This window comes from Oncorhynchus kisutch, linkage group LG29, assembly GCF_002021735.2.
Source record: "Oncorhynchus kisutch isolate 150728-3 linkage group LG29, Okis_V2, whole genome shotgun sequence".
Lineage (NCBI taxonomy): Eukaryota > Metazoa > Chordata > Actinopteri > Salmoniformes > Salmonidae > Oncorhynchus > Oncorhynchus kisutch.
This window is the reverse complement of record NC_034202.2, coordinates 30,873,870-30,901,139: the sequence shown is the minus strand read 5'-3', so window position 1 is coordinate 30,901,139 and position 27,270 is coordinate 30,873,870. Positions and strand designations below refer to the sequence as shown.

At 43.3% G+C, this 27,270-nt stretch overlaps 1 protein-coding gene across 1 annotated transcript in view; it reads left to right on the top strand.

The window, feature by feature from the left end:
* Positions 1–27,270, top strand: part of LOC109873878 (ryanodine receptor 1-like) — an 84,279-nt gene that overhangs the window by 48,483 nt on the left and 8,526 nt on the right. Inside the window, exons 71-92 of the mRNA XM_031809071.1 lie at positions 2,113–2,127; positions 6,103–6,273; positions 6,405–6,464; positions 7,851–7,985; positions 8,116–8,228; positions 8,492–8,588; positions 8,683–8,789; positions 8,915–8,966; positions 9,068–9,160; positions 12,074–12,173; positions 12,665–12,744; positions 12,823–12,899; positions 14,094–14,167; positions 16,630–16,710; positions 16,868–16,956; positions 17,366–17,494; positions 17,940–18,044; positions 24,924–25,005; positions 25,111–26,423; positions 26,534–26,649; positions 26,787–26,949; positions 27,084–27,170. Coding sequence (XP_031664931.1) covers positions 2,113–2,127; positions 6,103–6,273; positions 6,405–6,464; positions 7,851–7,985; positions 8,116–8,228; positions 8,492–8,588; positions 8,683–8,789; positions 8,915–8,966; positions 9,068–9,160; positions 12,074–12,173; positions 12,665–12,744; positions 12,823–12,899; positions 14,094–14,167; positions 16,630–16,710; positions 16,868–16,956; positions 17,366–17,494; positions 17,940–18,044; positions 24,924–25,005; positions 25,111–26,423; positions 26,534–26,649; positions 26,787–26,949; positions 27,084–27,170 — 3,339 coding nt within the window. The remainder of the gene's footprint in view (positions 1–2,112; positions 2,128–6,102; positions 6,274–6,404; positions 6,465–7,850; positions 7,986–8,115; positions 8,229–8,491; positions 8,589–8,682; positions 8,790–8,914; positions 8,967–9,067; positions 9,161–12,073; positions 12,174–12,664; positions 12,745–12,822; positions 12,900–14,093; positions 14,168–16,629; positions 16,711–16,867; positions 16,957–17,365; positions 17,495–17,939; positions 18,045–24,923; positions 25,006–25,110; positions 26,424–26,533; positions 26,650–26,786; positions 26,950–27,083; positions 27,171–27,270) is intronic.

Below are 27,270 nucleotides of genomic sequence, written 5' to 3'. Positions count from 1 at the left end.
ATAAGCCATTTTGCCACAACTTGGGAAGTATGCATGGGGTCATTGTCCATTTAGAAGACCAATTTGCAACCAAGCTTTAACTTCCTGACTGATGTCTTGAGATGTTGCTTCAATATATCCTCATAATTTTACCTCCTCATGATGCCATCAATTTTGTGAAGTGCATCAGTCCCTCCTGCAGCAAAGCACCCCCACAACATGATGCTGCCACCCCCGTGCTTCATGGTGGGGATGGTGTTCTTCGGCTTGCAAGCCTCCCCCTTTTTCCTCCAAACATAACAATGGACATTATGGTCAAATAGTTCTATTTCTGTTTCATCAGACCAGAGGACATTTTCCAAAAAGTACGACCTTTGTCCCCATGTGCAGTTACAAACCATAGTCTGGCTTTTTTTATGGCGGCTTTGGAGCAGTGGCTTCTTCCTTACTGAGCAGCCTTTCAGGTTATGTCGATATAAGACTCGTTTTACTGTAGATATTGATACTTTTGTACCTGTTTCCTCCAGCATCTTCACAAGGTCCTTTGCTGTTGTTCTGGGATTGATTTGCTCTTTTCACACCAAATCACTTTCATCTCTAGGAGACAGAACGCGTCTCCTTCCTGAGCGGTATGACGGATGCGTGGTCCCATGGTGTTTATACTTGTGTACTATTGTTTGTACAGATGAACGTGGTATCTTCCGGCATTTGGAAATCCCGCCCAAGGATGAACCAGATCAGATTTTTCTGAGGTCTTGACTGATTTCTTTTGATTTTCCCATGATGTCAAGTCATGAGGCACTGAGTTTGAAGGTAGGCATTGAAATACATCCACAGGTACACCTCCAATTGACTCAAATGATGTAAATTAGCCTATCAGAAGCTTCTAAAGCCATGACATCATTTTCTGGAATTTTCCAAGCTGTTTAAAGGCGCAGTCAACTTAGTGTATGTAAACTTCTGACCCACTGGAATTGTGATACAGTGAATTATAAGTTAAATAATCATGCACAAATCATGCACAAATTAGATGTCCTAACCGACTCCTAACCGACTATAGTTTGTTAAACAAGAAATGTGTGGACTGGTTGAAAAACAAGTTTTAATGACTCCAACCTAAGTGTATGTAAACTTCCGACTTCAACTGTACCTTCAGCGTTTTAAATGTTGTGGCATGTTTACCAGGGCTCTCCAACTCTGTTGCTGGAGCGCTACCATCCTGTAGGTTTTAGCTTTCCGTGAACACGGTTGGAGAGCCCTATGTTAGACTGATGTCAGCAGATTTGGGTAGACTATGAATTACTGAAACATCTATCATACGTTGTCATTTACACCACAGCAACAATGCAGCCAGCAATTTGTCTCACATCCTGCATCGTTTGCTTTCAAAAATACATGTATTTTTTTACATACTTAATTGTCAATTCATTTGGGATATCCTCCTAACCCATTGTAGCTAACCATGTGGAGTATATCTTACCTATACAAATTGGTGGTTCTTTTTAAAAACTGTACTTGATGTCTGCATAGGTTTAAGCAAATGCTAACTAGCCTTAGCACAATGACTGGAAGTCTATGGGTGTCCACAAGTTTATCTGACTCTGAAATGAAAGATCTTGTTACTTAAGTATATATCTTGTATCACTGACAACAGCCAAAAAGTAAAGGCAATCAAGTATTTTCCCCACATCTTCAGCAGGTATGGTACATTGGAAAGCGTAAAAAAATGTTATATCATTTTGCCATGATGGCTTTTTGCCCTGTTTTCAATGCCTGCCTTGACCTGTATATCCACTCCTGAGTGGCGCAGTGGTCTAAGACACTGCATCTCAGTGCAAGAGACATCACTGCAGTACCTGGTTCAAATCCAGGCTGCATCACATCCGACCGTGATTGGGAGTCCCATAGGGCGGCGCACAATTGACCCGGCGTCGTCCGGGTTTGGCCGGGGTAGGCCGTCATTGTAAATACAAATTTGTTTTTAACTGACTTGCCTAGTTAAATAAAGGTTAAACTAATCGATAGACAGTGTATATGTCAGTAGAGAGGTTGAGTAGCTCTAGCAGGTGGGTTTACAGTTCTCTCTTTGACTGTCCCTTTTCCTCTTTTTCTGTGTCCACGCTGGGTTTCTAGGGCAACGACTCAGAGGTTAGACTTTGTTTCTGCACGACCCCTGTGCTGACCGCATGGCACCTCACTTTGGGGGGCTTTTCATCAACTCCTCCGGCACAGTGGCACACCAGGACACCGCGCACACACATTTCTAGCACGTTCCAATTCACCCACACACAACTTGTCGCAATTCTACTTTATATGTAGAGGCAGCTGTCTATGTCTACTCAGTAACTAGCTACGTGTTCTGCACTTTACTGCAACACCAATGGGAAGGAACTGGACACTAGTCTGGATTGACTTACATGCATCACTGATACGTTTTGGATCCAGTTACACTATCGTCAACACTGTGGACACGATTAACACTCAGCTAGAAGACTAATATCACATTTTCTACTGCTGAACTACATAGAATTACAGGCATCAACACACCTGTGTGACAGAGTGTGTGAGTGACAGACACAGTGCACTGGGGCAGATAGCGAAAGCAGACATGCACCATACTGTTATAACAGTATTGGACCTCCCCCATACCTGCCAGTGTGTGTGTGTGTGTGTGTGTGTGTGTGTGTGTGGGGGGGGGGGGGGTCTCTTGATGAAAGTACTCTGCCGTAGTCGGGCTCATGGCACTAGGCTCCGCACCAGGCCTGCCCAAAGCAGCAGTGGGAGCAGAGTGCCATCATCCTGCCAATAAGTTTGCACCCAGTTGATTGTAGTTAGGTGGGAGTTTTCCTTCCATTTATTTTATTTTCTGTTGAAGGTTTTGGTTGGTCTGTAGCATTTGTGGTCTAGCTCCCTACACAAGGGAATGCTGTTAGTCCTGCTCTCTGTGCTCACCGTTCACTCATTCCTCCCTCCCTGTAGCCGCCATGTCAGACCATGGCTTAGCATCATCATATCCTCCAGTCAGTCTCCACCCACACACCTGTCCCCTTTCTTTAACCCCTGACCTGATACTATATTTAACAGGACTGAAAAAAGTTTCTGGAACAAGCTCTATAGTACTCTATGTAGAATAAACTAAATGTGACTACCTCACCCCAATCTATTTTGATCAAACCTGTCTTCTAAAATCTCCCCTAAAACCTTTGCACCCATCTTCCTCTAAACTAGCCTTATTCATAACACACTCCTTGCATTGAAGTACTGGTTTGGAGAAGTGGTTGAATCTGCCTGGACTTGTCTGTGGCTTTGACACACTCCTACCACTCGCTCACATTTCTCTGTCATAAAGGGCATACTCCGAGATGGATACAGCAGTCTCACTTTTCACCACTGCAGATTCCCTTAGTCCTTCGTGACATTTGGTCATGACACATTCTCTGTTTCTAGGGCTTTGCGTCCTCTCCTGTTCTGTGCATTGGTCCTCTGTTATCTTCACTCCCATGGCCAACCTCAGCCTGCTGTATGACACGCACGTGTACACATACACACACAGAGAGACAGAGAAATACACACACACTACATACAAGCTTGCAGGGGACGTCAGAGAGGGCAGACAACAGTTTCTGTGATGGAACATCACAGAAACGAGACAGGAGAGCGGGAGGAGAGCACAGGGGTGATGGGGCGTATATCCCATGAACATTTGGTTTACTTGTGTGATTTGCTAGTTGGTTGCTAACACCTTGATCTGAATCTAGTTTCCTATTAACATGATGCTACTTACAACTAATAGTTGTGTGTGTTTTCAACAGGAGCTTTGTTTACTACTCTCCAAAACCATGTAACACATGAATTCACCTAGTGCTGCTGGTGCCAAATGCACCTGAGAAACATACTGTACAACAGGATTTTTAATGTGAATGCAATGCGTTTGTAAGCACGTTTTTATCTGTGCAGTTTCACTGATTTCCTGTCCTACAGATTAGAATGATTCCTTTCAGTTGTCCTCCCCAACACCCTCCACCCCAGCTCCAACCCCTGTCCTTCTCAATGCAGTGTTACATTCTCACATTCCCCTCCCCTTACCGGCCAAGGGTTCAGAAACAGGTCATTATGGTGGTGAGATGTAGCCCTGATTCTGGTCAGTTTGGTTCTTTTATCAGTACATTGCCTGTCCACCTGCAGCAAATACTGAATAATAATATGATGTGAAGGAACTGACCTAGGCTGAAGGGTTCAGAGATGAGTCCATGGCTTTTGATATTAGAGGGTGTTAACTGTTAATTAATGGTATTTTGTGATAGCTACAGCCTGAGTAAGCAGGTATGGGGACACATTGTAACTCAACAGGTCATTGAAATGAGAAGCAATGGTCACATTTCCACTGGATTGCAGGTATCAAGCTGGAAATAATGTGACGAGCACATTATGGTTTTTAGTACATTGCACAAAGTGTGGATGTCATGTACATCTAGGATGTCAAACTCATTCCATGGAGGGCCTAGTGTCTGCTGGTTTTTGGGAGTTCCTTACTAAGACCTAGACAACCAGGTGAGGGGAGTTCCTTATTAAGACCTAGACAACCAAGTGAGGAGAGTTCTTAACTAAGACCTAGACAACCAGGTGAGGGGTTCCTTACTAAGACCTAGGCAACCAGGTGAGAGGAGTTCCTAACTAAGACCTAGACAACCAGGTGAGGGAAGTTCCTTACAAATCAGTGACCTTAATTAATCGATCAAGTACAAGGGAGGAGTGATAACCAGCAGACACTCAGCCCTCCGTGGAATGTGTTTGACACGTGATGGAGATTATTTAATGTAATGTAAATATACACTCAGTAGCCAGTTTATTAGGTACACCACCTCATTCACAAAAATGGTTGGCTCCTACAGTCTCGTGGCCATGGCTTGCTATATAAAAGAGTCAGACAGGCATCAAGGCATTCAGTTACTGTTCGATTGAATGTTAGAATTGGAAAAGCAAGTGACCTAAGTGACTTTGAGCGTGGTTTCAACATTAGTGCCAGGTGCGCCAGTTCCATTATCTCAGAAACGGCTGGCCTCCTGGGCTTTTCACGCACAACTGTGTCTAGGGTTTACAGAGAATGGTGCGACAAACTAAAAACATCCAGTCAGCGGCAGTCCTGTGGGCGAAAACAGCTTGTTGATGAGAGGTTGAAGGAGGCGGGCCACAAACAGTCAAATAATGGTGCAGTACAACAGTGGTGTGCAGAATGGCATCTCGGAATGCACAACTCATCAGTCCTTGTCACGCAAGGGCTATTGCAGCAGATGACCACACCGGGTTCCTCTCCGATCAGCTAAAAACAAGAAGAAGCGGCTCCAGTGGGCACGAGATCACCAACACTGGACAATTGAGGAGTGGAAAAAGATCGCCTGGTCCGACCAATCCCGGTTTCTGTCAGGATTTGGCATAAGGAGCATGAGTCCATGGCCTCATCCTGCTTGGTGTTAACGGTAGAGGTTGGTGATGAAACAATGGAAGGTATGTTTTCCTGGCACACGTTAGGTCCCGTGATACCAATTGAGTAACTTAGGAAACCACACCTTGTAGAATCCATGCCCTGAAGAATTCAGGCTGTTCTGGAGGCAAAGGGGGGGGGGGGGTCTGACCCAGTACTATATGGGTGTACCTAATGAACTGGCCACTGAGTGTATAATGTAGAATAAGTTGCTTTTCTATTGTAGTGTTCATTAATAATTATTTTCATGGTTAAGAGGTAGAACAGGACTCTTATTGAAAAATGTAAGTGATTGTGAGTGTCGTGCCATCGAATCAGTGCCATGGGTTCAATGCTAAGCAGTGTTAATTGATGGTGTTCAATGCTAAGCAGTGTTGATCTATATGTTGTTCAGTGCTAAGCAGTGTTAATGAATATGTTGTTCAATGCTAGGCAGTGTTAATGTATATGTTGTTCAATGCTAAGCTGTGGTAATTGATATGTTGTTCAATACTAAGCTATGTTAATTTCTATGTTGTTCAATGCTAAGCTGTGGTAATTGATATGTTGTTCAATGCATGTATTGGTTGTGGCTTTATGCATGAAGAAGTTGCCTTGGTCCCTCCTTATGTTCTTGGCTTGGTCCCTCCTTGTGTTCTTAGGCTGGTGGCTCAGACGTGGAGCGTACCAAGAAGAAAAGACGGGGAGATCGTTACTCAGTGCAGACGTCACTTATTGTGGCTGCCCTGAAAAAGATGCTCCCCATCGGCCTCAACATGTGCTCCCCTGCTGATCAGGAGCTTATCAACCTGGCCAAGATACGATACTCTTTGGTAGTCTGCCCTCGGCTGTCTTAAATAACTCTGCCTTAGTATGACTAGTTGTTTGAGCCAGACCCATAGGGCCGTATATCCAGACACAGAAATGGTTCCAAAATAAATGTTAAACAACATTTGTTTTCCAGAGGGACACGGATGAAGAAGTAAGAGAGTTTTTGCAAAACAACCTGCATCTTCAAGGCAAGGTAAGATGGACGGGGTTGGTGCAGTAAAGTGATACATGGTGAAGTCCTGTGGTGTTCCCCCGGCTGCACTGTGTGTTCCCCCGGCTGCACTGTGTGTTCCCCCGGCTGCACTGTGTGTTCCCCCGACTGCAGTGTGTGTTCCTCTGGCTGCACTGTGTGTTCCTCTGGCTGCACTGTGTGTTCCTCCGGCTGCACTGAGTGTTCCCCCGGCTGCAATGTGTGTTCCTCCGGCTGCACTGTGTGTTCCTCCGGCTGCACTGTGTGTTCCTCCGGCTGCACTGTGTGTTCCTCCGGCTGCAGTGTGTGTTCCTCCGGCTGCAGTGTGTGTTCCCCCGGCTGCACTGTGTGTTTCCCCGGCTGCAGTGTGTGTTCCCCCGGCTGCACTGTGTGTCCCCCCGGCTGCAGTGTGTGTTTTTCCGGCTGCACTGTGTGTTCTTCCGGCTGCACTGTGTTCCCCCGGCTGCACTGTGTGTTTCCCCGGCTGCACTGTGTGTTTTACCCGGCTGCACTGTGTGTTCCCCCGGCTGCACTGTGTGTTACCCCGGCTGCACTGTGTGTTTCCCGGCTGCACTGTGTGTTTTTCCCTGGCTGCACTGTGTGTTCTTCGGGCTGCAGTGTGTGTTTTCCCGGCTGCAGTGAGAGTTCCCCCGGCTGCAGTGAGAGTTCCCCCGGCTGCAGTCTGCGTTTTCCTCCGGCTGCAGTGTGCTTTTTCCTCCGGCTGCAGTGTGCGTTTTCCTCCGGCTGCAGTGTGCGTTTTCCTCCGGCTGCAGTGTGCGTTTTCCTCCGGCTGCAGTGTGCGTTTTCCTCCGGCTGCAGTGTGCGTTTTCCTCCGGCTGCAGTGTGCGTTTTCCTCCGGCTGCACTGTGTGTTCATCCGGCTGCAGTGTGTGTTCATCCGGCTGCACTGTGTGTTCCCCCGGCTGCAGTGTACGTTTTCCTCCGGCTGCAGTGTGCGTTTTCCTCCGGCTGCAGTGTGCGTTTTCCTCCGGCTGCAGTGAGTGTTCCTCCGGCTGCAGTGAGTGTTCCTCCGGCTGCACTGTGTGTTCCTCCGACTGCACTGTGTGTTACCCCGGCTGCACTGTGTGTTCCTCTGGCTGCACCGTGTGTTACCCCGGCTGCACTGTGTGTTCCTCCGACTGCACTGTGTGTTACTCCGGCTGCACTGTGTGTTCCTCTAGCTGCAGTGTGCGTTCCTCTAGCTGCAGTGAGTGTTCCTCCAGCTGCACTGTGCGTTCCCCCGGCTGCAGTGTGCGTTCCCCCGGCTGCACTGTGCATTCCCCCGGCTGCAGTGTGCGTTCCTCTAGCTGCAGTGAGTGTTCCTCCGACTGCACTGTGTGTTCCCCCGGCTGCAGTGTGCGTTCCTCCAGCTGCAGTGTGTTGTGTTCAGGTGGAGAACCCGTCCATGTGCTGGCAGATGTCCCTGTATAAGGAGATGGCAGGGAAGGCTGAGGATGCTGACGCTCCAGAGAAAGTGGTGAAGAGGGTGCAGGAGGTGTCAGCTGTTCTCTATCACATTGAGGTGGTGAGTAATAGTAGTAGTACACTCAGTACTTCAATACTACAACATCAATATAATCCTACAGTATCCCTATAGTCCTACTTCACACACATGGCATGATGTCAGTTTCTCTCAATTATCTTGTCTCACTTAGACGGAGCACCCCTTCAAATCCAAAAAGATTGTGTGGCACAAACTGCTCTCCAAGCAGAGACGCAAGGCTGTGGTAGCCTGCTTTAGGATGACTCCACTCTACAACCTACCAAGGTTAGAGACGCTATTACAGTCTTGTATTTACATTTGAGTCATCTAGCAGGCACTCTTATCCGCCTTATCGCGCCTTGCTCAAGTGCACATCGACAGATTTTTCACCTAGTCTGCTCTTAGATTAGAACCAGTGACTTTTCCGTTACTGGTCCGACATTCTAAAATACTAGGCTACCTGCCTCCACATTCAAACATATGCAGTAAGTAACACACAGCCACAAGTAAAATACAGACACTAACATGGTTTTCTGTCTGCCTCACAGGCATAGAGCTTCCAATATGTTCCTGGAAGGATACAAATGCAACTGGATCCATACTGAAGGCTACTCCTTTGAGGACAGAATGATAGACGACTTGTCTGTAAGCTCTGCATGCTTGACTCACCTTTTGAGGATTTCAGGACCTGCGAGTTTCCTCCTGTAGTTTCACTCCCACATCTCTTTCTCAAACACAGAAAGCCATGGAGCAAGAAGGTGAGGAAGAGGAAGAGACTGAGACCAAGCCAGATCCCCTTCACCAACTAATTTTGCATTTCAGCCGTACCGCTCTCACAGAGAAGAGGTGGGACTCTCCTTTTCTCCCTCAAGCATGTTAGTTGAGCAGCTTTTGGATTGAATTCAACACTAAATACGCATCTCAACCTTTTGACATGTTGCCTAAGCCTCTGTTTCTTCTCATTGTTACAGTAAACTTGATACAGATTACCTATATATGGCATACGCTGATATTATGGCAAAGGTGAGTTTTATGATGGAACATTTTAGCATGTTATTGTTATTTGTATACGAATGTATTTAAAGTATATCATTAATTTTTTTCCTTGTCTGTGTGTGTTGTAGAGCTGCCACATTGGTGAGGAGGACGAAGGGGGAGAGGAGGTGGAGGAAGGGGCTGAGGATGAGATGTCCTTTGAGGTGCGACAGACAGAACTGGTATGGGGCGGCCAGGGGAGCAGGGGAGCAGGGAGACACTGGAGCGGTAGCTCTCAACGCATCGAGTGACCATATCATCCACTGCACATCAGCATGCAACCACATCTCTCTGTTCTCTATCGCTCTTCTCTCTCCTCTCTCATCCCTCTTTTGTCTGGGTGTCCTTTGGGTGGTGGACCATTCTTGATACACACGGGAAACTGTTGAGCGTGAAAATTCCAGCAGCGTTACAGTTCTTGACACATTCAAACCGGTGTGCTTGGCACCTTCTACCATACCCCGTTCAAAGGAACATAAATCCTCTGAATGGCACACATACACAATCCATGTCTCAATTGTCTCAAGGCTGAAAAATCCTTCTTTAACCTGTCCTTTCCCTTCACCTACACTGATTGAAGTAGATTTAACAAGTGACATCAACAAGGAATCATAGCTTTCACCTAGATTCACCTGGTCAGTCTGTCATAGAAAGAGCAGGTATTCCTAATGTTTTGTCCACTCAGTGTATATACCGGTATTTTATACCACTTATGTATGTAAGTGGTATATTTGGACGAATAGGAATTACTCCTGCGTCTGTAAATTGTTACCTTTAGAGTGTGGGAGGCCATTAGCCATGTTGTTGGTTACCACACATTGTCCCAAGTCTAGTCTATCACTGCCAGCTCATACCAGCTCATACCACCATACCCCACCTATGGTCTTTCATGTAGATTCAGATGGAATCTCTAACAGAACTGATCCTGTCTGTTTCTCAGATGGAATCTCGAACAGAACTGATCCTGTCTGTTTCTCAGATTGTAACCAACTACTGACCCTTTGACTGACCTCTGACCACATCTGTGTCAGTTCCATGTTCTGTTACTGCTCTCCCACTTACTCTGGCGTAACACCTTTATCTCTATTAGCTGACTGTTACTAATCAATGCTGTTCCCTTCCATACTTTCTTATTGACCAATAGACTACAGTGAAAGCCTGTCTACTCTCCCAGACACCTAGACTGACACATACAGTAAGAATATGTGTAAGAAGTGTTCCAGCAACAACACATTCACTGATAGACAGACTGTATACTACACCTGATAGAGGGCTTATCCAAACCCCCATCTTGTTTCCATTGGATTGGAAACTCTCTATAAGTAATGTCAAGTACATCTGCACCATGCTTACTGGGTAGACCATAATCAGGCATACGTGGGTGGATGGGTGGGTGGGTGGAGCTTTGGGTGGGTGGGTGGAGCTTTGGGTGGGTGGGTGGAGCTTTGGGTGGGTTAGGAGGGTGGGATGCTTGTGGGAACTGATTAAATATGTATTTGTATTACTTTTGTTTTAATTAAGTCTTGGTTGAAAAGAAAATGTTGGTTACAATATCAAATCTGGTTAGTTTTTATACCTTCTATATACTTAATTGCATTACATTGCACTTGTCAAAATGTTGCAAGCTTACACTACAAATGTAGTTCTGTGACAGACATGTTTGGGCTTTTTAAAATAAAAATGTAATAACATTTATTTAAGACACCAAGGGGGACACTGTGGTTATTCAATAGATCCTGTATGGTTCTTTGCAACGGCTAGCACTGCAGCGTGCAAGGCCATCAGGGCTGTTTGCTGTAGTCTAACGTTTGCTCCAGTCAGCAAACGTGCAGAAGTAGTGTAACGACTCCATGACTAATTAACTGGGGAGAGAGAATGGGTGAGAGAGAGAAACAGGTGGATAGGTGGAATGGAAGTAATGAAATGTGTGGAAAACGAGTCAAAAAGCAGATAAAGCATGCAGGTTTGAATGAGTGTATCCCTATACAATGAGAGGAAAATGGCAACTAAGAAATGAAGGTGGAGAGTAGAAACTGAGAATGAGAAACTATTTCAATTTTAGATATTCGGTACAGGTCAAAAGTTTAGACAGATCTACTCATTCCAGGGTTTTTCTTTATTTTCACTATTTTCTACATTGTAGAATAATAGTGAAGACATCCAAACTATGAAATAACACATATGGAATCATGTAGTAACCAAAAAAGTGTTAAACAAATGTATTTATTTTTTATTTAACTACAGTAGGCAAGTCAGTTAAGAACAAATTAGCGGTTTAAGGCACTGCATCTCAGTCCTTGAGTCGTCACTACAGACATCCTGGTTCGATTCCAGGCTGTATCACAACCGGCCATGATTGGGAGTCTAAAGGACGGCACACAATTGGCCCAGCGTCATCCAGGTTTGACCGGTGTAGGCCGTCATGGTAAATAATAATTTGTTCTTAACTGACTTGCCTAGTTAAATAAAGGTTCAATAAAATTTAAATATATATATTTTGCCTTGATGACAACTTTGCACACTCTTGGCATTCTCTCAACCAGCTTCATGAAATGCATTTCAATTAAGGAAAAGTGAAGGAAAAGCATCCAACAAGTGCTCAGCATATGCGGGAACTCATTCAAGACTGTTGGAAAAGCATTCCAGGTGACTACCTCATGAAGCCGGTTGAGAAAATGCCAAGTGTGTGCAAAGTTGTCATCAATGCAAAGGGTGGATACTTTGAAGAATCTAAAATCTAAAATATATTTAGATTTTTTGAAACACTTTTTTGCTTACTACACGATTCATTATGTGTTATTTCATAGTTTGATGTTTTCACAATTTTTCTACAATGTTGAAAATAGTAAAAATAAAGAGAACTTTCAATGAGTAGGTGTGTCCAAACTTTGACTGGCATTGTATATGAAGCATTTAAAACAATAGGCCTACACTATTAAAACAAAGTTTAGGGCAGCAAATCAGTGGAGCTTAGAGAGAAGGTCTATACAGCTAGGTACTAGCTGTGTGAATGCAAAGGGACTGTGTGACTGTCACTTGTTCTCCTTCTTTGTGTGACCATCAGGACACAGTCACAGCATCTGTGTCCATCACAGGAAAAAGAGATGGAGAAACAGAGACTTCTGTACCAGCAGTCCCGTCTCCATAACCGTGGGGCGGCTGAGATGGTGCTGCAGATGATCAGTGCTTGCAAAGGTACTTCCCAACCCATGCAGTTACACCAAGGATCCCCAATTACATTCAACTGTGGGATGATTACTCCTTGAGAGGATGGTCAGGGGGACGGAACATAATTTAGTTATAAATAATTTGTACACTTCAAATTGACCACAAGAATCCCAAACAGATATAGCATTTAACAAAAACAAAATCAAATCAAACCTTGATTACATTGGGATACGATCATATATGCCTCTCTCTATTTATGCGTAGGAATACTTCGAAACAGATTTCCTAAATTAAAATCACATTGAGGCTTATTTTTTGCTCATAAAAACTTGAGGGGGGGCAAATAAAATAATTTGGCCTGCAGACCGCCTATTGGAGAACCCTGCAGTACTACAAGTCAATGTCTCTCCATCACAGTGCATGTATTTGAAGGGTACCTGTCATGGTCGACACATATCAAAGACATTATTCATACCCGTTCATCTAGAATGGTAAAGAGTACTTTTCTCTGCATTTAGGTGAGACTGGCTGCATGGTGTCCTCCACCCTTAAATTGGGCATCTCCATCCTAAACGGTGGTAACGCTGAGGTTCAACAGGTAAGTGTTCTCTCAGTGGGCTGTCCATCTGACCTGAGGATATAGTAGGAATTGACTGGTCTCACTGTCTGCTTGCAGAAAATGCTTGAGTACTTGAAGGACAAGAAGGATGTTGGCTTCTTTTTGAGTGTCCAGGCTCTAATGCAGACATGCAGGTTTGTCTTCACCCCTGAATTACTCATAAAGGACGGTACCAGTCATACGTTTGGATACACCTACACATTACAAAAAGTTTTGGGACACTGTAAAGCCCATTGAGAATAAGAGCACCCCCCCCCCCCCCCCCGCCATTTCTCCTTCACCCAAATTCAGACAGGTGATGTTCTGAAAGAGCTGCAAAATCTGGACCCCTACAAATCAGCTGGGCAAGACAATCTGGACCCTCTTTCTAAAATTATCTGCCAAAATTGTTGCAACCTCTATTACTAGCCTGTTCAACCTCTCTTTCGTATCATCTGAGATCCCCAAAGATTGGAAAGCTGCCGCGGTCATCCCCCTCTTCAAAGGGGGAGACACTCTAGACCAAAACTTTTATAGCCCTATATCCATCCTGCCCTGCTTTTCTAAAAATCTAGTGTTTTGCAGATACTATTTAATGAAGCTGCCAGTTGAGGACTTGTGAGGCGCCTGTTTCTCAAACTAGACACTCTAATTGTACTCTTGCTCAGTTGTGCACCGGGGCCTCCCACTCCTCTTTCTATTCTGGTTAGGGCCAGATTGCGCTGTTCTGTGAAGGGAGTAGTACACAGTGTTGTACGAGATCTTCAGTTTCTTGGAAATTTTGTCGCATGGAATAGCCTTCATTTCTCAGAACAAGAATAGACTGACAATTTCCACAAGAAAGTTCTTTGGTTCTGGCCATTTTGAGCCTCCAATCAAACCCACAAATGCTGATGCTCCAGATACTCAACTAGTCAAAAGTAGGCCAGTTTTATTGCTTCTTTAATTAGCACAACAGTTTTCAGCTGTGCTAACATAATTGCGAAAGTGTTTTCTAATGATCAATTAGCCTTTTAAAATTATAAACTTGGATTAGGTAACACAACGTGCTATTGGAACACAGGAGTGATGGTTGCTGATAATGTGCCTCTGTATGCCTATGTAGATATTCCATAGAAAAATCAGCCGTTTCCAGCTACAATAGTAATTTACAACATTAACAATGTCTACACTGTATTTCTGATCAATTTGATGTTATTTTAATGGACAAAAAATGTGCTTTTCTTTCAAAAACAAGGACTTTTCTAAATGACCCCAAACTTTTGAACAGTAGAGTATATAAAGGGAAAATGGAGCCAACAGCTTATGAAGTTTGATAAAAGTTGACTGTATGTTGTTTGTCATGGCAGTGTCCTGGACCTGAATGCCTTTGAGAGACAGAACAAGGCAGAGGGTCTGGGCATGTTGTCGGAGGAGGGAACAAGTAAGTCTTTAAAGCTCTCACTGTACTGGACACTGGTACACTAACTTTGTACCACCTTACACCATCTTTGCATCCATCTCCTGCCTAGACAATCACACACTCACACATGTGCAGTATCAGGGCCTATGGTCACTGAGTGGGAGTTCCTCCACTTCATTCCTCATCTTTTTTCAGTATTAGTAACATCCATCAACTCTGCTGTCCAATAATGATTGAGTGATTCATGTGTTGATATGGCTGTAATTTTGTCAGTGCTAACGCCTTGTCATTTGGTAATTTGAATTTACATAGTGTCTTTTTAGTACTGTATTTTGACTTGCTAATATTTTGTGTTTACATTCAATGTTAATTTGTAAAATATTTTGTAAATGTAGAATAATTTTTTAACTAATTCTTAGTTTAAAACTCCTACGTGTTCTACTGTTGTCAATCAACTCACCATCGCTCTCTTTCCCTACCTTGCCATCATCGCGTCCCTCCCTCCCCTATCCTCTCTTCCCATTCCCTCCTTTGCTGGTCCTCAGACATGAAGTCAGAACGGGGTAAATGATACCTCTGTCCCTCTGTTTTTCTACCTTTTCTCTTTCTATTGCCCTCCCTGTTCCCTCTCCCTGTCTCTTCATTTTCTTTAGCTCTTAATTATCTTGTGTTGTGGGGCCCAACTTTATTCAATTTCACACTCAAGGAGTTTATGAAATAACCTTTCAGTCATGTCAAGTAATGCCAATTCCACAGTTTCTCTGGTATATACTGTACATGACTATATACTGTATTCATAGTAAACTTATTAAACTCTCAAAGAGTAATGTACCCTAACAACAGACAATGACTGAAAAGTGTTTTTTCCCATTGAGTGGCTAACCACAGATCTACTGAAACTCAGAAGCTCACCACTATTGCGATCAGACTTCCTGAGCACGGAATAAGCTCAATATCTGGATCTATCTATCTCTCATATTAATCCTCAGTGTTTGTAACTCTGGATCCACAAGCATCTCAGAGTAGGATTGCTGATCTAGGATCTGTCCATATACAGTGCATTTGGGAAGTATTCAGACCCCTTGACTTTTTCCACATTTTGTTATGTTCAGCCTTATTCTAAAATTGATTAACTTATTTTTTCCCCTGATCAATCTACACACAATACCTCATAATGACAAAGGAAAAACAGGTTTTTAGAAATGTTTGCAAATGTATAACAAAAAAAGAATGGTGTTCAGACCCTGAGCGACCCAGTCGTACACAGAATCTTGTCAAACTCCAAGCGGGCTGTCATTCCTTTTAATGAGGAGTGGCTTCCGTCTAGCTACTCTACTAGAAAGGCCTGATTGGTGGAGTGCTGCAGAGATTTCGAGTCTTATAGCAAAGGGTCTGAAAACCTATGTAAATAAGGTATTTCTGTTTTTGATTTTTTATAAATTAGCAAAGAATTCCCAAAAATCTGTTTTCGCTTTGTCATTATGTAGTATGTAGATTGATGAGGATTGTTTTTATGGTATCCATTTTGGAATAAGGCTGTAACGTAACAAAATGTGGAAAAAGGGAAGGGGTCTGAATACTTTCCGAATGCGCTGTAATCATATTTTTTTATGATATGAACGGCAAACTGATCCTAGATCAGCACTCTGTCTGCCCCACCCACCTCTGAACCCTCACATGACTTACACTGTAATCCCCCCACAATGACATCATCCCTCCTCCACTCTACCTTGCTTGGACAGAAGTCCAAACTCTGTCCCTCTTAACCCACATTCAGTGGAGGTAGAGGAGTGCAGTAGGTCTGTGCTGCATGACTGTGTTTCTGCATGCACTGACTAAGGAACTGACAGGGTCAACTTCTCCATTACGTTGAATGTCTGTGTGGTACACAGTGCTGTCCATTGTATCTATACATGTTGATGTGACCATGTACTTTTATCTGTATGTATACTGTGTATTTAGTATACTGTGTTTTCAGTGTTGATGGAGAACTGTTTCTTTATGTGTTTATGTATGTGACATAATGGTGTTTGATTATGTGTATTAATGTGCAGAGGTTCTTATCGTTGCTTGTTGCTGTGAATGTGCTTTTACAGTACATGCCAACCTCTTGGCCATGATTCAGCAAGTGTTTGAAGTTTTCCATATTGTAGCTACAGTGAGCAACTCAGTATGGACTAAAGGAAGATGGACCGTCTGTAAGGAGGAGGCTATTGCAGCTCTTACTAATATGATTATGCAGACGTGATGGAGAGCTGTGAAATGTTCATCACACTCACCTTATTGCTGCAAGCATGTGTGCTGCTGACCATGGCACGCACTGGCTAACACTCGGATGAATGGCTCAAATTGTCTAGTTAGTCTCCCACCTACATTACATATAAATAGATAGAGGCGGCCTGACTGAACCCCCCCTTATGTCAAATACATCCAGTACCCCTAAAACTAGTCTGATCCTCTGCCCCTTTGTCTGACCTCTCTAGGTGAGAAAGTCATGTCGGATGATGAGTTTACATGCGATCTGTTCCGCATGTTGCAGCTGCTCTGTGAGGGCCACAATAACGGTGAGAAAAATATTATCCAATGGTGTTCTATTTAGGGAATGATGGATTCATCTGTGGCGGCACAGCAACACTTAGGACAATGACATTGAATCATGACTTGCTGTAATGCTGATCAAATGTTGGCAGTCTATTTGAGTGGACTCTGTTTTTACTCCAGATTTCCAGAACTACTTGAGGACACAGACAGGCAGCACCACCACTATCAACATCATCATCTGCACTGTGGATTACCTCCTCCGACTGCAGGTACTGGGACTCTGACTATTAACACATATCTGTTAAAAAGGTGTCCTGTTGTCCCTTTTACCATGAAAATTCACATTTCTAATGAATTTTATAAAGCCCTTTTTACTTCAGCAGTTGTCACAAAGTGCAGAAACCCAACCTAAAACTACAAAGAGCAAGAAATGCAGAAGCACAGTGGCTTTCTCTCTAACCCTCTCTCTCTCCCGCTCTCTCTCACCCACCCTCTCTCCCCCTCTCTCTCTCTCTCTCTCTCTCTCTAACCCTCTCTCTCTCTCTCTCTCTCACCTACCCTCTCTCTCTCACCCCCCCCCCCCTCTCTCTCTCTCTCACCTTCTCGCTCTTTCACCCTCACTTGTTCACCCTCTCACTTTCTCTATCTCTCGCTCTCTATCTTTCACTCTCTCTAAAGGAGTCAATCAGTGATTTCTACTGGTATTACTCTGGGAAAGAGATCATCGATGAGCCAGGCAAGAAGAACTTCTCCAAGGCCATGACAGTGGCTAAACAGATCTTTAACAGTCTGACTGAGTACATCCAGGTGAGTATAAACCCATTCATCTGTACAGTATGTAGATGACTGAAAAGCCAACTGACATTTACTCCTGAGGTGCTGACCTGTTGCACCCTCGACAACTACTGTGATTATTATTATTTGATCCTGCTGGTCATTTATGAACATTTGAACATCTTGGCCATGTTCTGTTATAATCTCCACCCGGCACAGCCAGAAGAGGACTGGCCACCCCTCATAGCCTGGTTCCTCTCTAGGTCTCTTCCTAGGTTCTGGCCTTTCTAGGGAGTTTTTCCTAGCCACCGTGCTTCTACACCTGCATTGCTTGCTGTTTGGGGTTTTAGGCTGGGTTTCTGTACAGCACTTTGAGATATCAGCTGATGTAAGAAGGGCTATATAAATAGATTTTATTTGATGACTGGATGTTACTGGGTAAGTGTGTGACCGTACGTACCCGGTGGTCTCCCCTCAGGGTCCGTGTACAGGCAACCAGCAGTCCCTGACCCACAGCAGGCTGTGGGATGCAGTAGTAGGCTTCCTCCACGTCTTTGCCCACTTGATGATGAAGCTGGCACAGGTACAAGCTACCTGCCTCAAAATATCAACATACACACCTACACATCTCAGCACACAAAACATGGCTACTATCCCCCTAGAAACCACACATTGTGTACCATACACTAAAGTTGGATGTGCATGAGGAAATTACATAGTTTGTATATATATATATATGTATCTGGCATGTAAATGCCCACAAAAATCATCTGTATGTAACTACGCTGTGCACAAAATACACTTGCATCTACATTTCATGGTATAGGCTATTTTGTGCACTTTTTATTAAAGGATTGTGGTTTCACATATCAAAGTGGTCTGTGTTACCATTTCTGGGGTGAAAATCTGCTCTGAGCTTACACTTGACTGCCAACTATGCATTTAACAAATGCCTTTCAAGCCAACAACTTGAACACTTTTGTTGCATTGTTTGACTGATAAGTCTGTAATTTAAAAAATATATATTTACCGTGAAAGTAGTTTATAGAAAGTGAATCTGGAATGGTGAACTAGATCTTATTGTGATGCTAAAAACCTCTGCTTCATGAAAGTGTCCTCTCTTACTCCCAGGCATAAAGCAATCAGCCTCAGAGATATCTCCTCACAGATATCTCCTCACAGATATCTTCTCATGCACACTCTCTTTTTCTACCTGACATTCACACTAATGCACTGGCTTGCAGACACACCACATACATGACTGGAACACTATTGAACAGTGGTACTCCTTTTTTAACTGAAAAAAGTAATGCCACATTTGTACCGTACTGTAAGTATGTTAGTTACAAGTAAACAGTTTGTAGATTGATAAGTTATATGTACTGATAATGAAATACATTAGCGGTGTAATGTTAGTACGTAACACCTTGATGAAATTATAGCCAACTGTAAAATCCAAGCACTTTGAAATGTAGCACTGTCTTTATGTTTTTATCGTTTACAAATCCTATGAGATATTGATTATGTAAACTGTCTTTCACATGGTCTATGCAGGGTAAAGTATGTACTCATTTTATTTATCTATCATTGACGTGATTGGGTGTTTACCAGTTTGTTCCTGATTCATCCCTGCTTTTTTTCTCAGTTTGTTTTATACTCACCTGCCTTTAAGGCTAGAATAAGAAGTAGAAAAATACTTATTTTGTAATTCAATAATATTGTATGTCAACCTCCAGAACAGTGGCAACACAACCTACTGCAACAATGGAAACATTGCTTTCTTTGGTTAACTTCAAGTGCTTTATACAATGACATTACTAACCTACATTAGGGATAGGAAAGTGAAATGCTTAAAAGCAGGTGAATGTAAAGCTCGCTGAATGAAGGGACAGCCCTTTAATACTCCCCTGATGGAGCGTACACTGTATAGGGGTTAGAGTGACCTGGACACCGTAATGTTTTGACTGTGTGTGTGTATGATGGGATGCTTTCTGACTAATTCTAACATTGCCCCAGCATAAAGTTGTAGATGCATGTTGCTCTCTAGTCTTTCTGTGTAAAATGTATATTCTTTTTCACTTTTAAGAACTCTTAAACTATATGTTGTTGGCCGAAAACCAAGTGAACTTACAGGCTCTCATGAATTGTAAGTTGTATACATGTCAAATGTAAGTTGATGTAGTAAAATGTAATTTTCCCTGATCGGTTAATCGTTTATGATGAAATATTTTAAATGTGTACCTCAATAAAATGCAAGCAAAGGGGATATCCCGCTAACCTTCATCTCATTCTGTCTTACCGTGGAGACAAGCATTTACTGTAATGGCAGTTATAACATAAGCATTTACTGTAATGGCAGTTTTAACATAAGCATTTACTGTAATGGCAGTTTTGACATGAGCATTTACTGTAATGGCAGTTATAACATAAGCATTTACTGTATTGGCAGTTTTGACATACGCATTTACTGTAATGGCAGTTTTAACATAAGCATTTACTGTAATGGCAGTTTTGACATAAGCATTTACTGTATTGGCAGTTTTGACATGGGCATTTACTGTAATGGCAGTTTTGACATGGGCATTTACTGTAATGGCAGTTTTGACATGGGCATTTACTATAATGGCAGTTTTGACATGAGCATTTACTGTAATGGCAGTTTTGACATGAGCATTTACTGTAATGGCAGTTTTAACATAAGCATTTACTGTAGTGGCAGTTTTGACATAAGCATTTACTGTAATGGCAGTTTTGACATTTACTGTAATGGCAGTTTTGACATAAGCATTTACTGTAATGGCAGTTTTGACATAAGCATTTACTGTAATGGCAGTTTTGACATTTACTGTAATGGCAGTTTTGACATAAGCATTTACAAATGATAGTCCCACTAAGCACAAACCAGATGGGATGGCGTATCGCTGCAGAATGCTGTAGTAGCCATGCTGGTTAAATGTGCCTTGAATTCTAAATAAATCACAGATAGTGTCACCAGCAAAGCACCCCCACACCATCACACCTACTCCTTCATGCTTCACGGTGGGAAACACACATGCAGAGATCATCCGTTCACCTCCTCTGCGTCTCACAAAAAAACGGCAGATGGAACCAAAAATCTCAAATTTGGACTCATCAGACCAAAGGACAGATTTCCACCCGTCTAATGTTCATTGCTCGTATTTCTTGGCCCAAGCAAGTCTCTTCTTCTTATTAGTGTCCTTTAGTAGTGGTTTCTTTGCAGCAATTCGACCATGAAGGCCTGATTCACCTAGTATCTTCTGAACAGTGGAGATGTCTGTTACTTGAACTCTGTGAAGCATTTATTTGGGCTGCGATTTCTGAGGCTGGTAACTCTAATGAACTTATCCTCTGCAGCAGGGGTAATTCGGGGTCTTCCTTTCCTGTGGCGGTTCTCATGAGAGCTAGTTTAATCATAAAGCTTGATGGTTTTTGTGACTGCACTTGAAGAAACTTCATTTTTTCCGGATTGACTGACCTTCATGTCTTAAAGTAACGATGGACTGTCATTTCTCTTTGCTTATTTGAGCTGTTCTTGCCATAATATCGACTTGGTCTTTTACCAAACAGGGCTATCTTCTGTATACCACCCCTACCTTGTCACAACACAACTGATTGGCTCAAACACATTAAGAAGGAAATACATTCCACAAATGTACTTTTAACAAGGCACACCTGTTCATTGAAACACATTCCAGGTGACTACCTCGTGAAGCTGGTTGAGAGAATGCCAAGAGTGTGCAAAGCTGTCATCAAGGCTACTTTGAAGAATCTCAAATATAAAATATATTTGAATTTGTTTAACACTTTTTTGGTTACTACATGATTCCATATACAGTGGGGCAAAAAAGTATTTAGTCAGCCACCAATTGTGCAAGTTCTCCCACTTACAGTGCCTTGCGAAAGTATTCGGCCCCCTTGAACTTTACGACCTTTTGCCACATTTCAGGCTTCAAACATAAAGATATAAAACTGTATTTTTTTGTGAAGAATCAACAACAAGTGGGACACAATCATGAAGTGGAACGACATTTATTGGATATTTCAAACTTTTTTAACAAATCAAAAACGGAAAAATTGGGCGTGCAAAATTATTCAGCCCCCTTAAGTTAATACTTTGTAGCGCCACCTTTTGCTGCGATTACAGCTGTAAGTCGCTTGGGGTATGTCTCTATCAGTTTTGCACATCGAGAGACTGAAATGTTTTCCCATTCCTCCTTGCAAAACAGCTCAAGCTCAGTGAGGTTGGATGGAGAGCATTTGTGAACAGCAGTTTTCAGTTCTTTCCACAGATTCTCGATTGGATTCAGGTCTGGACTTTGACTTGGCCATTCTAACACCTGGATATGTTTATTTTTGAACCATTCCATTGTAGATTTTGCTTTATGTTTTGGATCATTGTCTTGTTGGAAGACAAATCTCCGTCCCAGTCTCAGGTCTTTTGCAGACTCCATCAGGTTTTCTTCCAGAATGGTCCTGTATTTGGCTCCATCCATCATCCCATCAATTTTAACCATCTTCCCTGTCCCCGCTGAAGAAAAGCAGGCCCAAACCATGATGCTGCCACCACCATGTTTGACAGTGGGGATGGTGTGTTCAGGGTGATGAGCTGTGTTGCTTTTACGCCAAACATAATGTTTTGCATTGTTGCCAAAAAGTTCAATTTTGGTTTCATCTGCCCAGAGCACCTTCTTCCACATGTTTGGTGTGTCTCCCAGGTGGCTTGTGGCAAACTTTAAACAACACTTTTTATGGATATCTTTAAGAAATGGCTTTCTTCTTGCCACTCTTCCATAAAGGCCAGATTTGTGCAATATACGACTGATTGTTGTCCTATCGACAGAGTCTCCCACCTCAGCTGTAGATCTCTGCAGTTCATCCAGGGTGATCATGGGCCTCTTGGCTGCATCTCTGATCAGTCTTCTCCTTGTATGAGCTGAAAGTTTAGAGGGACGGCCAGGTCTTGGTAGATTTGCAGTGGTCTGATACTCCTTCTATTTCAATATTATCGCTTGCACAGTGCTCCTTGGGATGTTTAAAGCTTGGGAAATCTTTTTGTATCCAAATCCGGCTTTAAACTTCTTCACAACAGTATCTCGGACCTGCCTGGTGTGTTCCTTGTTCTTCATGATGCTCTCTGCGCTTTTAACGGACCTCTGAGACTATCACAGTGCAGGTGCATTTATACGGAGACTTGATTACACACAGGTGGATTGTATTTATCATCATTAGTCATTTAGGTCAACATTGGATCATTCAGAGATCCTCACTGAACTTCTGGAGAGAGTTTGCTGCACTGAAAGTAAAGGGGCTGAATAATTTTGCACGCCCAATTCTTCAGTTTTTGATTTGTTAAAAAAGTTTGAAATATCCAATAAATGTTGTTCCACTTCATGATTGTGTCCCACTTGTTGTTGATTCTTCACAAAAAAATACAGTTTTATATCTTTATGTTTGAAGCCTGAAATGTGGCAAAAGGTTGCAAAGTTCAAGGGGGCCGAATACTTTCGCAAGGCACTGTAAAAAGATGAGAGGCCTGTAATTTTCATCATAGGTACACTTCAACTATGACAGACAAAATGAGAAAAAAATCCAGAAAATCACATTGTAGGATTTTTTATGAATTTATTTGCAAATTATGGTGGAAAATAAGTATTTGGTCACCTACAAACAAGCAACATTTCTGGCTCTTACAGACCTGTAACTTATTCTTTAAGAGGCTCATCTGTCCTCCCCTCGTTACCTGTATTAATGGCACCTGTTTGAACTTTTTATCAGTATAAAAGACACCTGTCCACAACCTAAAACAGTCACACTCCAAACTCCATTATGGCCAAGACCAAAGAGCTGTCAAAGGACACCAGAAACAAAATTGTAGACCTGCACCAGGCTGGGAAGACTGAATCTGCAATAGGTAAGCAGCTTGGTTTGAAGAAATCAACTGTGGGAGCAATTATTAGGAAATGGAAGACATACAAGACCACTGATAATCTCCCTCGATTTGGGGCTCCATGCAAGATCTCACCCCGTGGGGTCAAAATGATCACAAGAACGGTGAGCAAAAATCCCAGAACCACACGGGGGGACCTAGTGAATGACCTGAAGAGAGCTGGGACCAAAGTAACAAAGCCTACCATCAGTAACACACGATGCCGCCAGGGACTCAAATCCTGCAGTGCCAGACGTGTCCCCCTGCTTCAGCCAGTACATGTCCAGGCCTGTCTGAAGTTTGCTAGAGAGCATTTGGATGATCCAGAAGAAGATTGGGAGAATGTCATATGGTCAGATGAAACCAAAATATAACTTTTTGGTAAAAACTCAACTCGTCGTGTTTGGAGGACAAAGAATGCTGAGATGCATCCAAAGAACACCATACCTACTGTGAAGATTGGGGGTGGAAACATCATGCTTTGGGGCTGTTTTTCTGCAAAGGGACCAGGACGACTGATCTGTGTAAAGGAAAGAATGAATGGGGCCATGTATCGTGAGATTTTGAGTGAAAACCTCATTCCATCAGCAAGGGCATTGAAGATGAAACGTGGCTAGGTCTTTCAGCATGACAATGATCCCAAACACACCGCCCGGGCAACGAAGGAGTGGCTTCGTAAGAAGCATTTCAAGGTCCTGGAGTGTCCTAGCCAGTCTCCAGATCTCAACCCCATAGAAAATCTTTGGAGGGAGTTGAAAGTCCGTGTTGCCCAGCAACAGCCCCAAAACATCACTGCTCTAGAGGAGATCTGTGAAAACCTTGTGAAGACTCACAGAAAACATTTGACCTCTGTCATTGTCAACAAAGGGTATATAACAAAGTATTGAGATAAACTTTTGTTATTGATCAAATACTTATTTTCCACCATAATTTGCAAATAAATTCATTAAAAATCCTACAATGTGATTTTCTGGATTTTTTTCCCTCATTTTGTCTGTCATAGTTGAAGTGTACCTATGATGAAAATTACAGGCCTCTCTCATCTTTTTAAGTGGGAGAACTTGCACAATTGGTGGCTGACTAAATACTTTTTTGCCCCACTGTATGTTATTTCAGAGTTTGATGTCTTCACTATTATTCTACAATGTAGAAAATAGTAAAATAAAGAAAAACCCTTGAATGAGTAGGTGTCCAAACTTTTGACTGGTACTGTATTTTTCAACGGATTCATACAGATTGGGAAATCATTATGCTGATAAACTCATTGAATATATACAGTATTAATGCAAGGTGTTTGGTCTGAAATCCAAACCATATGTGTTCGGACCATCCCTATTGTATTCATGCATATTGTCATACTGCATGAATACTTCTAGATTCTCCAACCATTTGAGATTTCATTGGCAGAAGAATTATCTTCACTATCATTAGAAGTCTGCAGGCCTGAAATGCACTATAGTAACAGTAAATGCTATTGTTGTGAAGCGTTGTGTATATGTTTGTGCTGTCTCGTAGGACTCCAGCCAGATTGGCCTGCTGAAGGAGCTACTGGACCTTCAGAAAGAGATGGTGGTTATGCTGCTCTCTCTACTAGAGGGTAAAATAAAAAATTTATGACACACTTTCTAACTTTATGCTGTTTTTCCTCTTTAATTTCTCCAACCTCCTTCATGATTTGCCTCCTTGTAATGTTGTGTTTCAGGTAATGTGGTGAACGGCACCATTGCCCGTCAGATGGTGGACATGCTGGTGGAGTCCTCCAGCAACGTGGAGATGATCCTCAAGTTCTTTGACATGTTCCTCAAACTGAAGGACATTGTGGCGTCAGACGCCTTCCGTGATTACGTGACCGACCCCCGAGGGTTAATCTCTAAGAAAGACTTTCAGAAGGCCATGGACAGCCAGAAACAGTATTCTCCCTCCGAGATCCAATTCCTGTTGTCCTGCTCAGAGGCTGATGAGAACGACATGATAAACTTTGAGGAGTTTGCCGACCGCTTCCAGGAGCCGGCTAAAGACATTGGCTTTAACATTGCAGTGTTGCTGACAAACCTGTCTGAACATGTGCCTCATGACCTCAGGCTGAAGAACTTCTTAGAGCAGGCAGAGAGTGTACTCAACTACTTCCGCCCCTTCCTGGGCCGTATAGAGATCATGGGTGCCAGCAGGAAGATAGAGCGTATTTACTTTGAGATCAGCGAGGTCAACCGCACACAGTGGGAGATGCCTCAGATCAGAGAGTCCAAACGACAGTTCATCTTTGATGTGGTTAATGAGGGGGGCGAGTCGGAGAAGATGGAGATGTTCGTCAACTTCTGCGAGGACACTATCTTTGAGATGAACATTGCCTCCCAGATCTCGGAGCAGGTGGAGGAGGAGGAGAAGGATGATGATGATGATCCAGCTGAAGGAGGAACTGATGCAGGAGGAGGAGGAGGTGGAGATGAAGGCGGCAATGGAGAGGAAGGAGAGCCAGAGTCCATCTCTGCCTTTGCAGAATTCATCAACAGCGTATTGAACTTCCTGAGTATCTTCACATTCCGTAACCTCCGACGACAATACCGCAGGGTAAGGAAGATGACCATCAAGCAGATAGTGGTGGGTCTGGCTACCTTCTTCTGGACTATCCTCATCGGCATCCTGCACTTCATCTACAGTGTATGTAAGGGCTTCTTCCTGCTCATCTGGCAAACTCTATTTGGCGGAGGCCTGGTGGAGGGAGCAAAGAACATCACAGTGACAGAGATCCTGGCCAGTATGCCTGACCCCACCCAGGATGAGGTGCATGGGGACCTGGCAGGGGAGCCTGGGGTTGGGAAGGAGCAGGAGGCAGGAGGGGTGACTGACCAAATAGATACAGGCGGTGGAGAGGAGGAGGAGGAGGAGGACAATAAAGACAAGGAAGGTGGGGGGACACCACGCATCGATGCTCCTGGTGGACTTGGTGACATGGGAATTGAGGCCACTGTTGAGCCTCCTACTCCCGAGGGTACTCCTTTGACCAAGAGAAAACGGGTGAGGCACCTTTTCTTTCTAATGCAGAGACAAAGAAGTGCATGGTGAGCTTTCCAGTAACGTATGTGTAGATTCACATATACTAATGACCTTTTTCTTGTGGTTGGCAGCAACCAGAGGAGGGTGATGCTGCAGCAGCTGATGGCCAAGCTGCTGATGGCCTAGCTGCTGAACCGGCTTCTGCTCCTGCCATAAAGGAGCCCCCTCCAGAGACTGAGAAGGCAGAGTGAGTACCTCAGGCCATCTTCCTACATGTACAGTAGATTAACTCTTTCATCCCCATTTATAAACCATACTGTACATGCTTTAATGTTGTGGTGTTTGTTGGAATGTGCCAAAAACACCCTATTACTTAATTCTCAGCACTGAAAATGGAGAGAAGGCCAAGAAAGAAGCTGAGACCAAAGAGGAGAAGCAGGAGGAAGCGATAGAAAAGAAACCCAAGTCTAAGAAAGATAAGAAGCAACACAGGGAGCAAGGGTTCCAACTCTGGACTGAGCTGGACATCCAAAGAAACAAATTCTTGGTTAGACATGATAGTGTCTAATAAATAATTGCTATCCTGCAGTAGTTTTTGCAACGTGTTGATGTCGCAATTTGCAGACTGTCAATTCCACTATACACCTGTGATTAATACAACTTATTTTGTCTCTTTCCCAGAACTACCTCTCTCGGAACTTTTACAATCTGCGTTTTCTGGCACTGTTCATTGCATTTGCCCTGAACTTTATTCTACTCTTCTACAAGGTCAAGAAATGCTGCTATATTATCTCCTGTCACCTTTAAATATCTTACCATCACTCCGATTCTATAATTGAAACAAACAGCATCTATTTTCAATGACTTC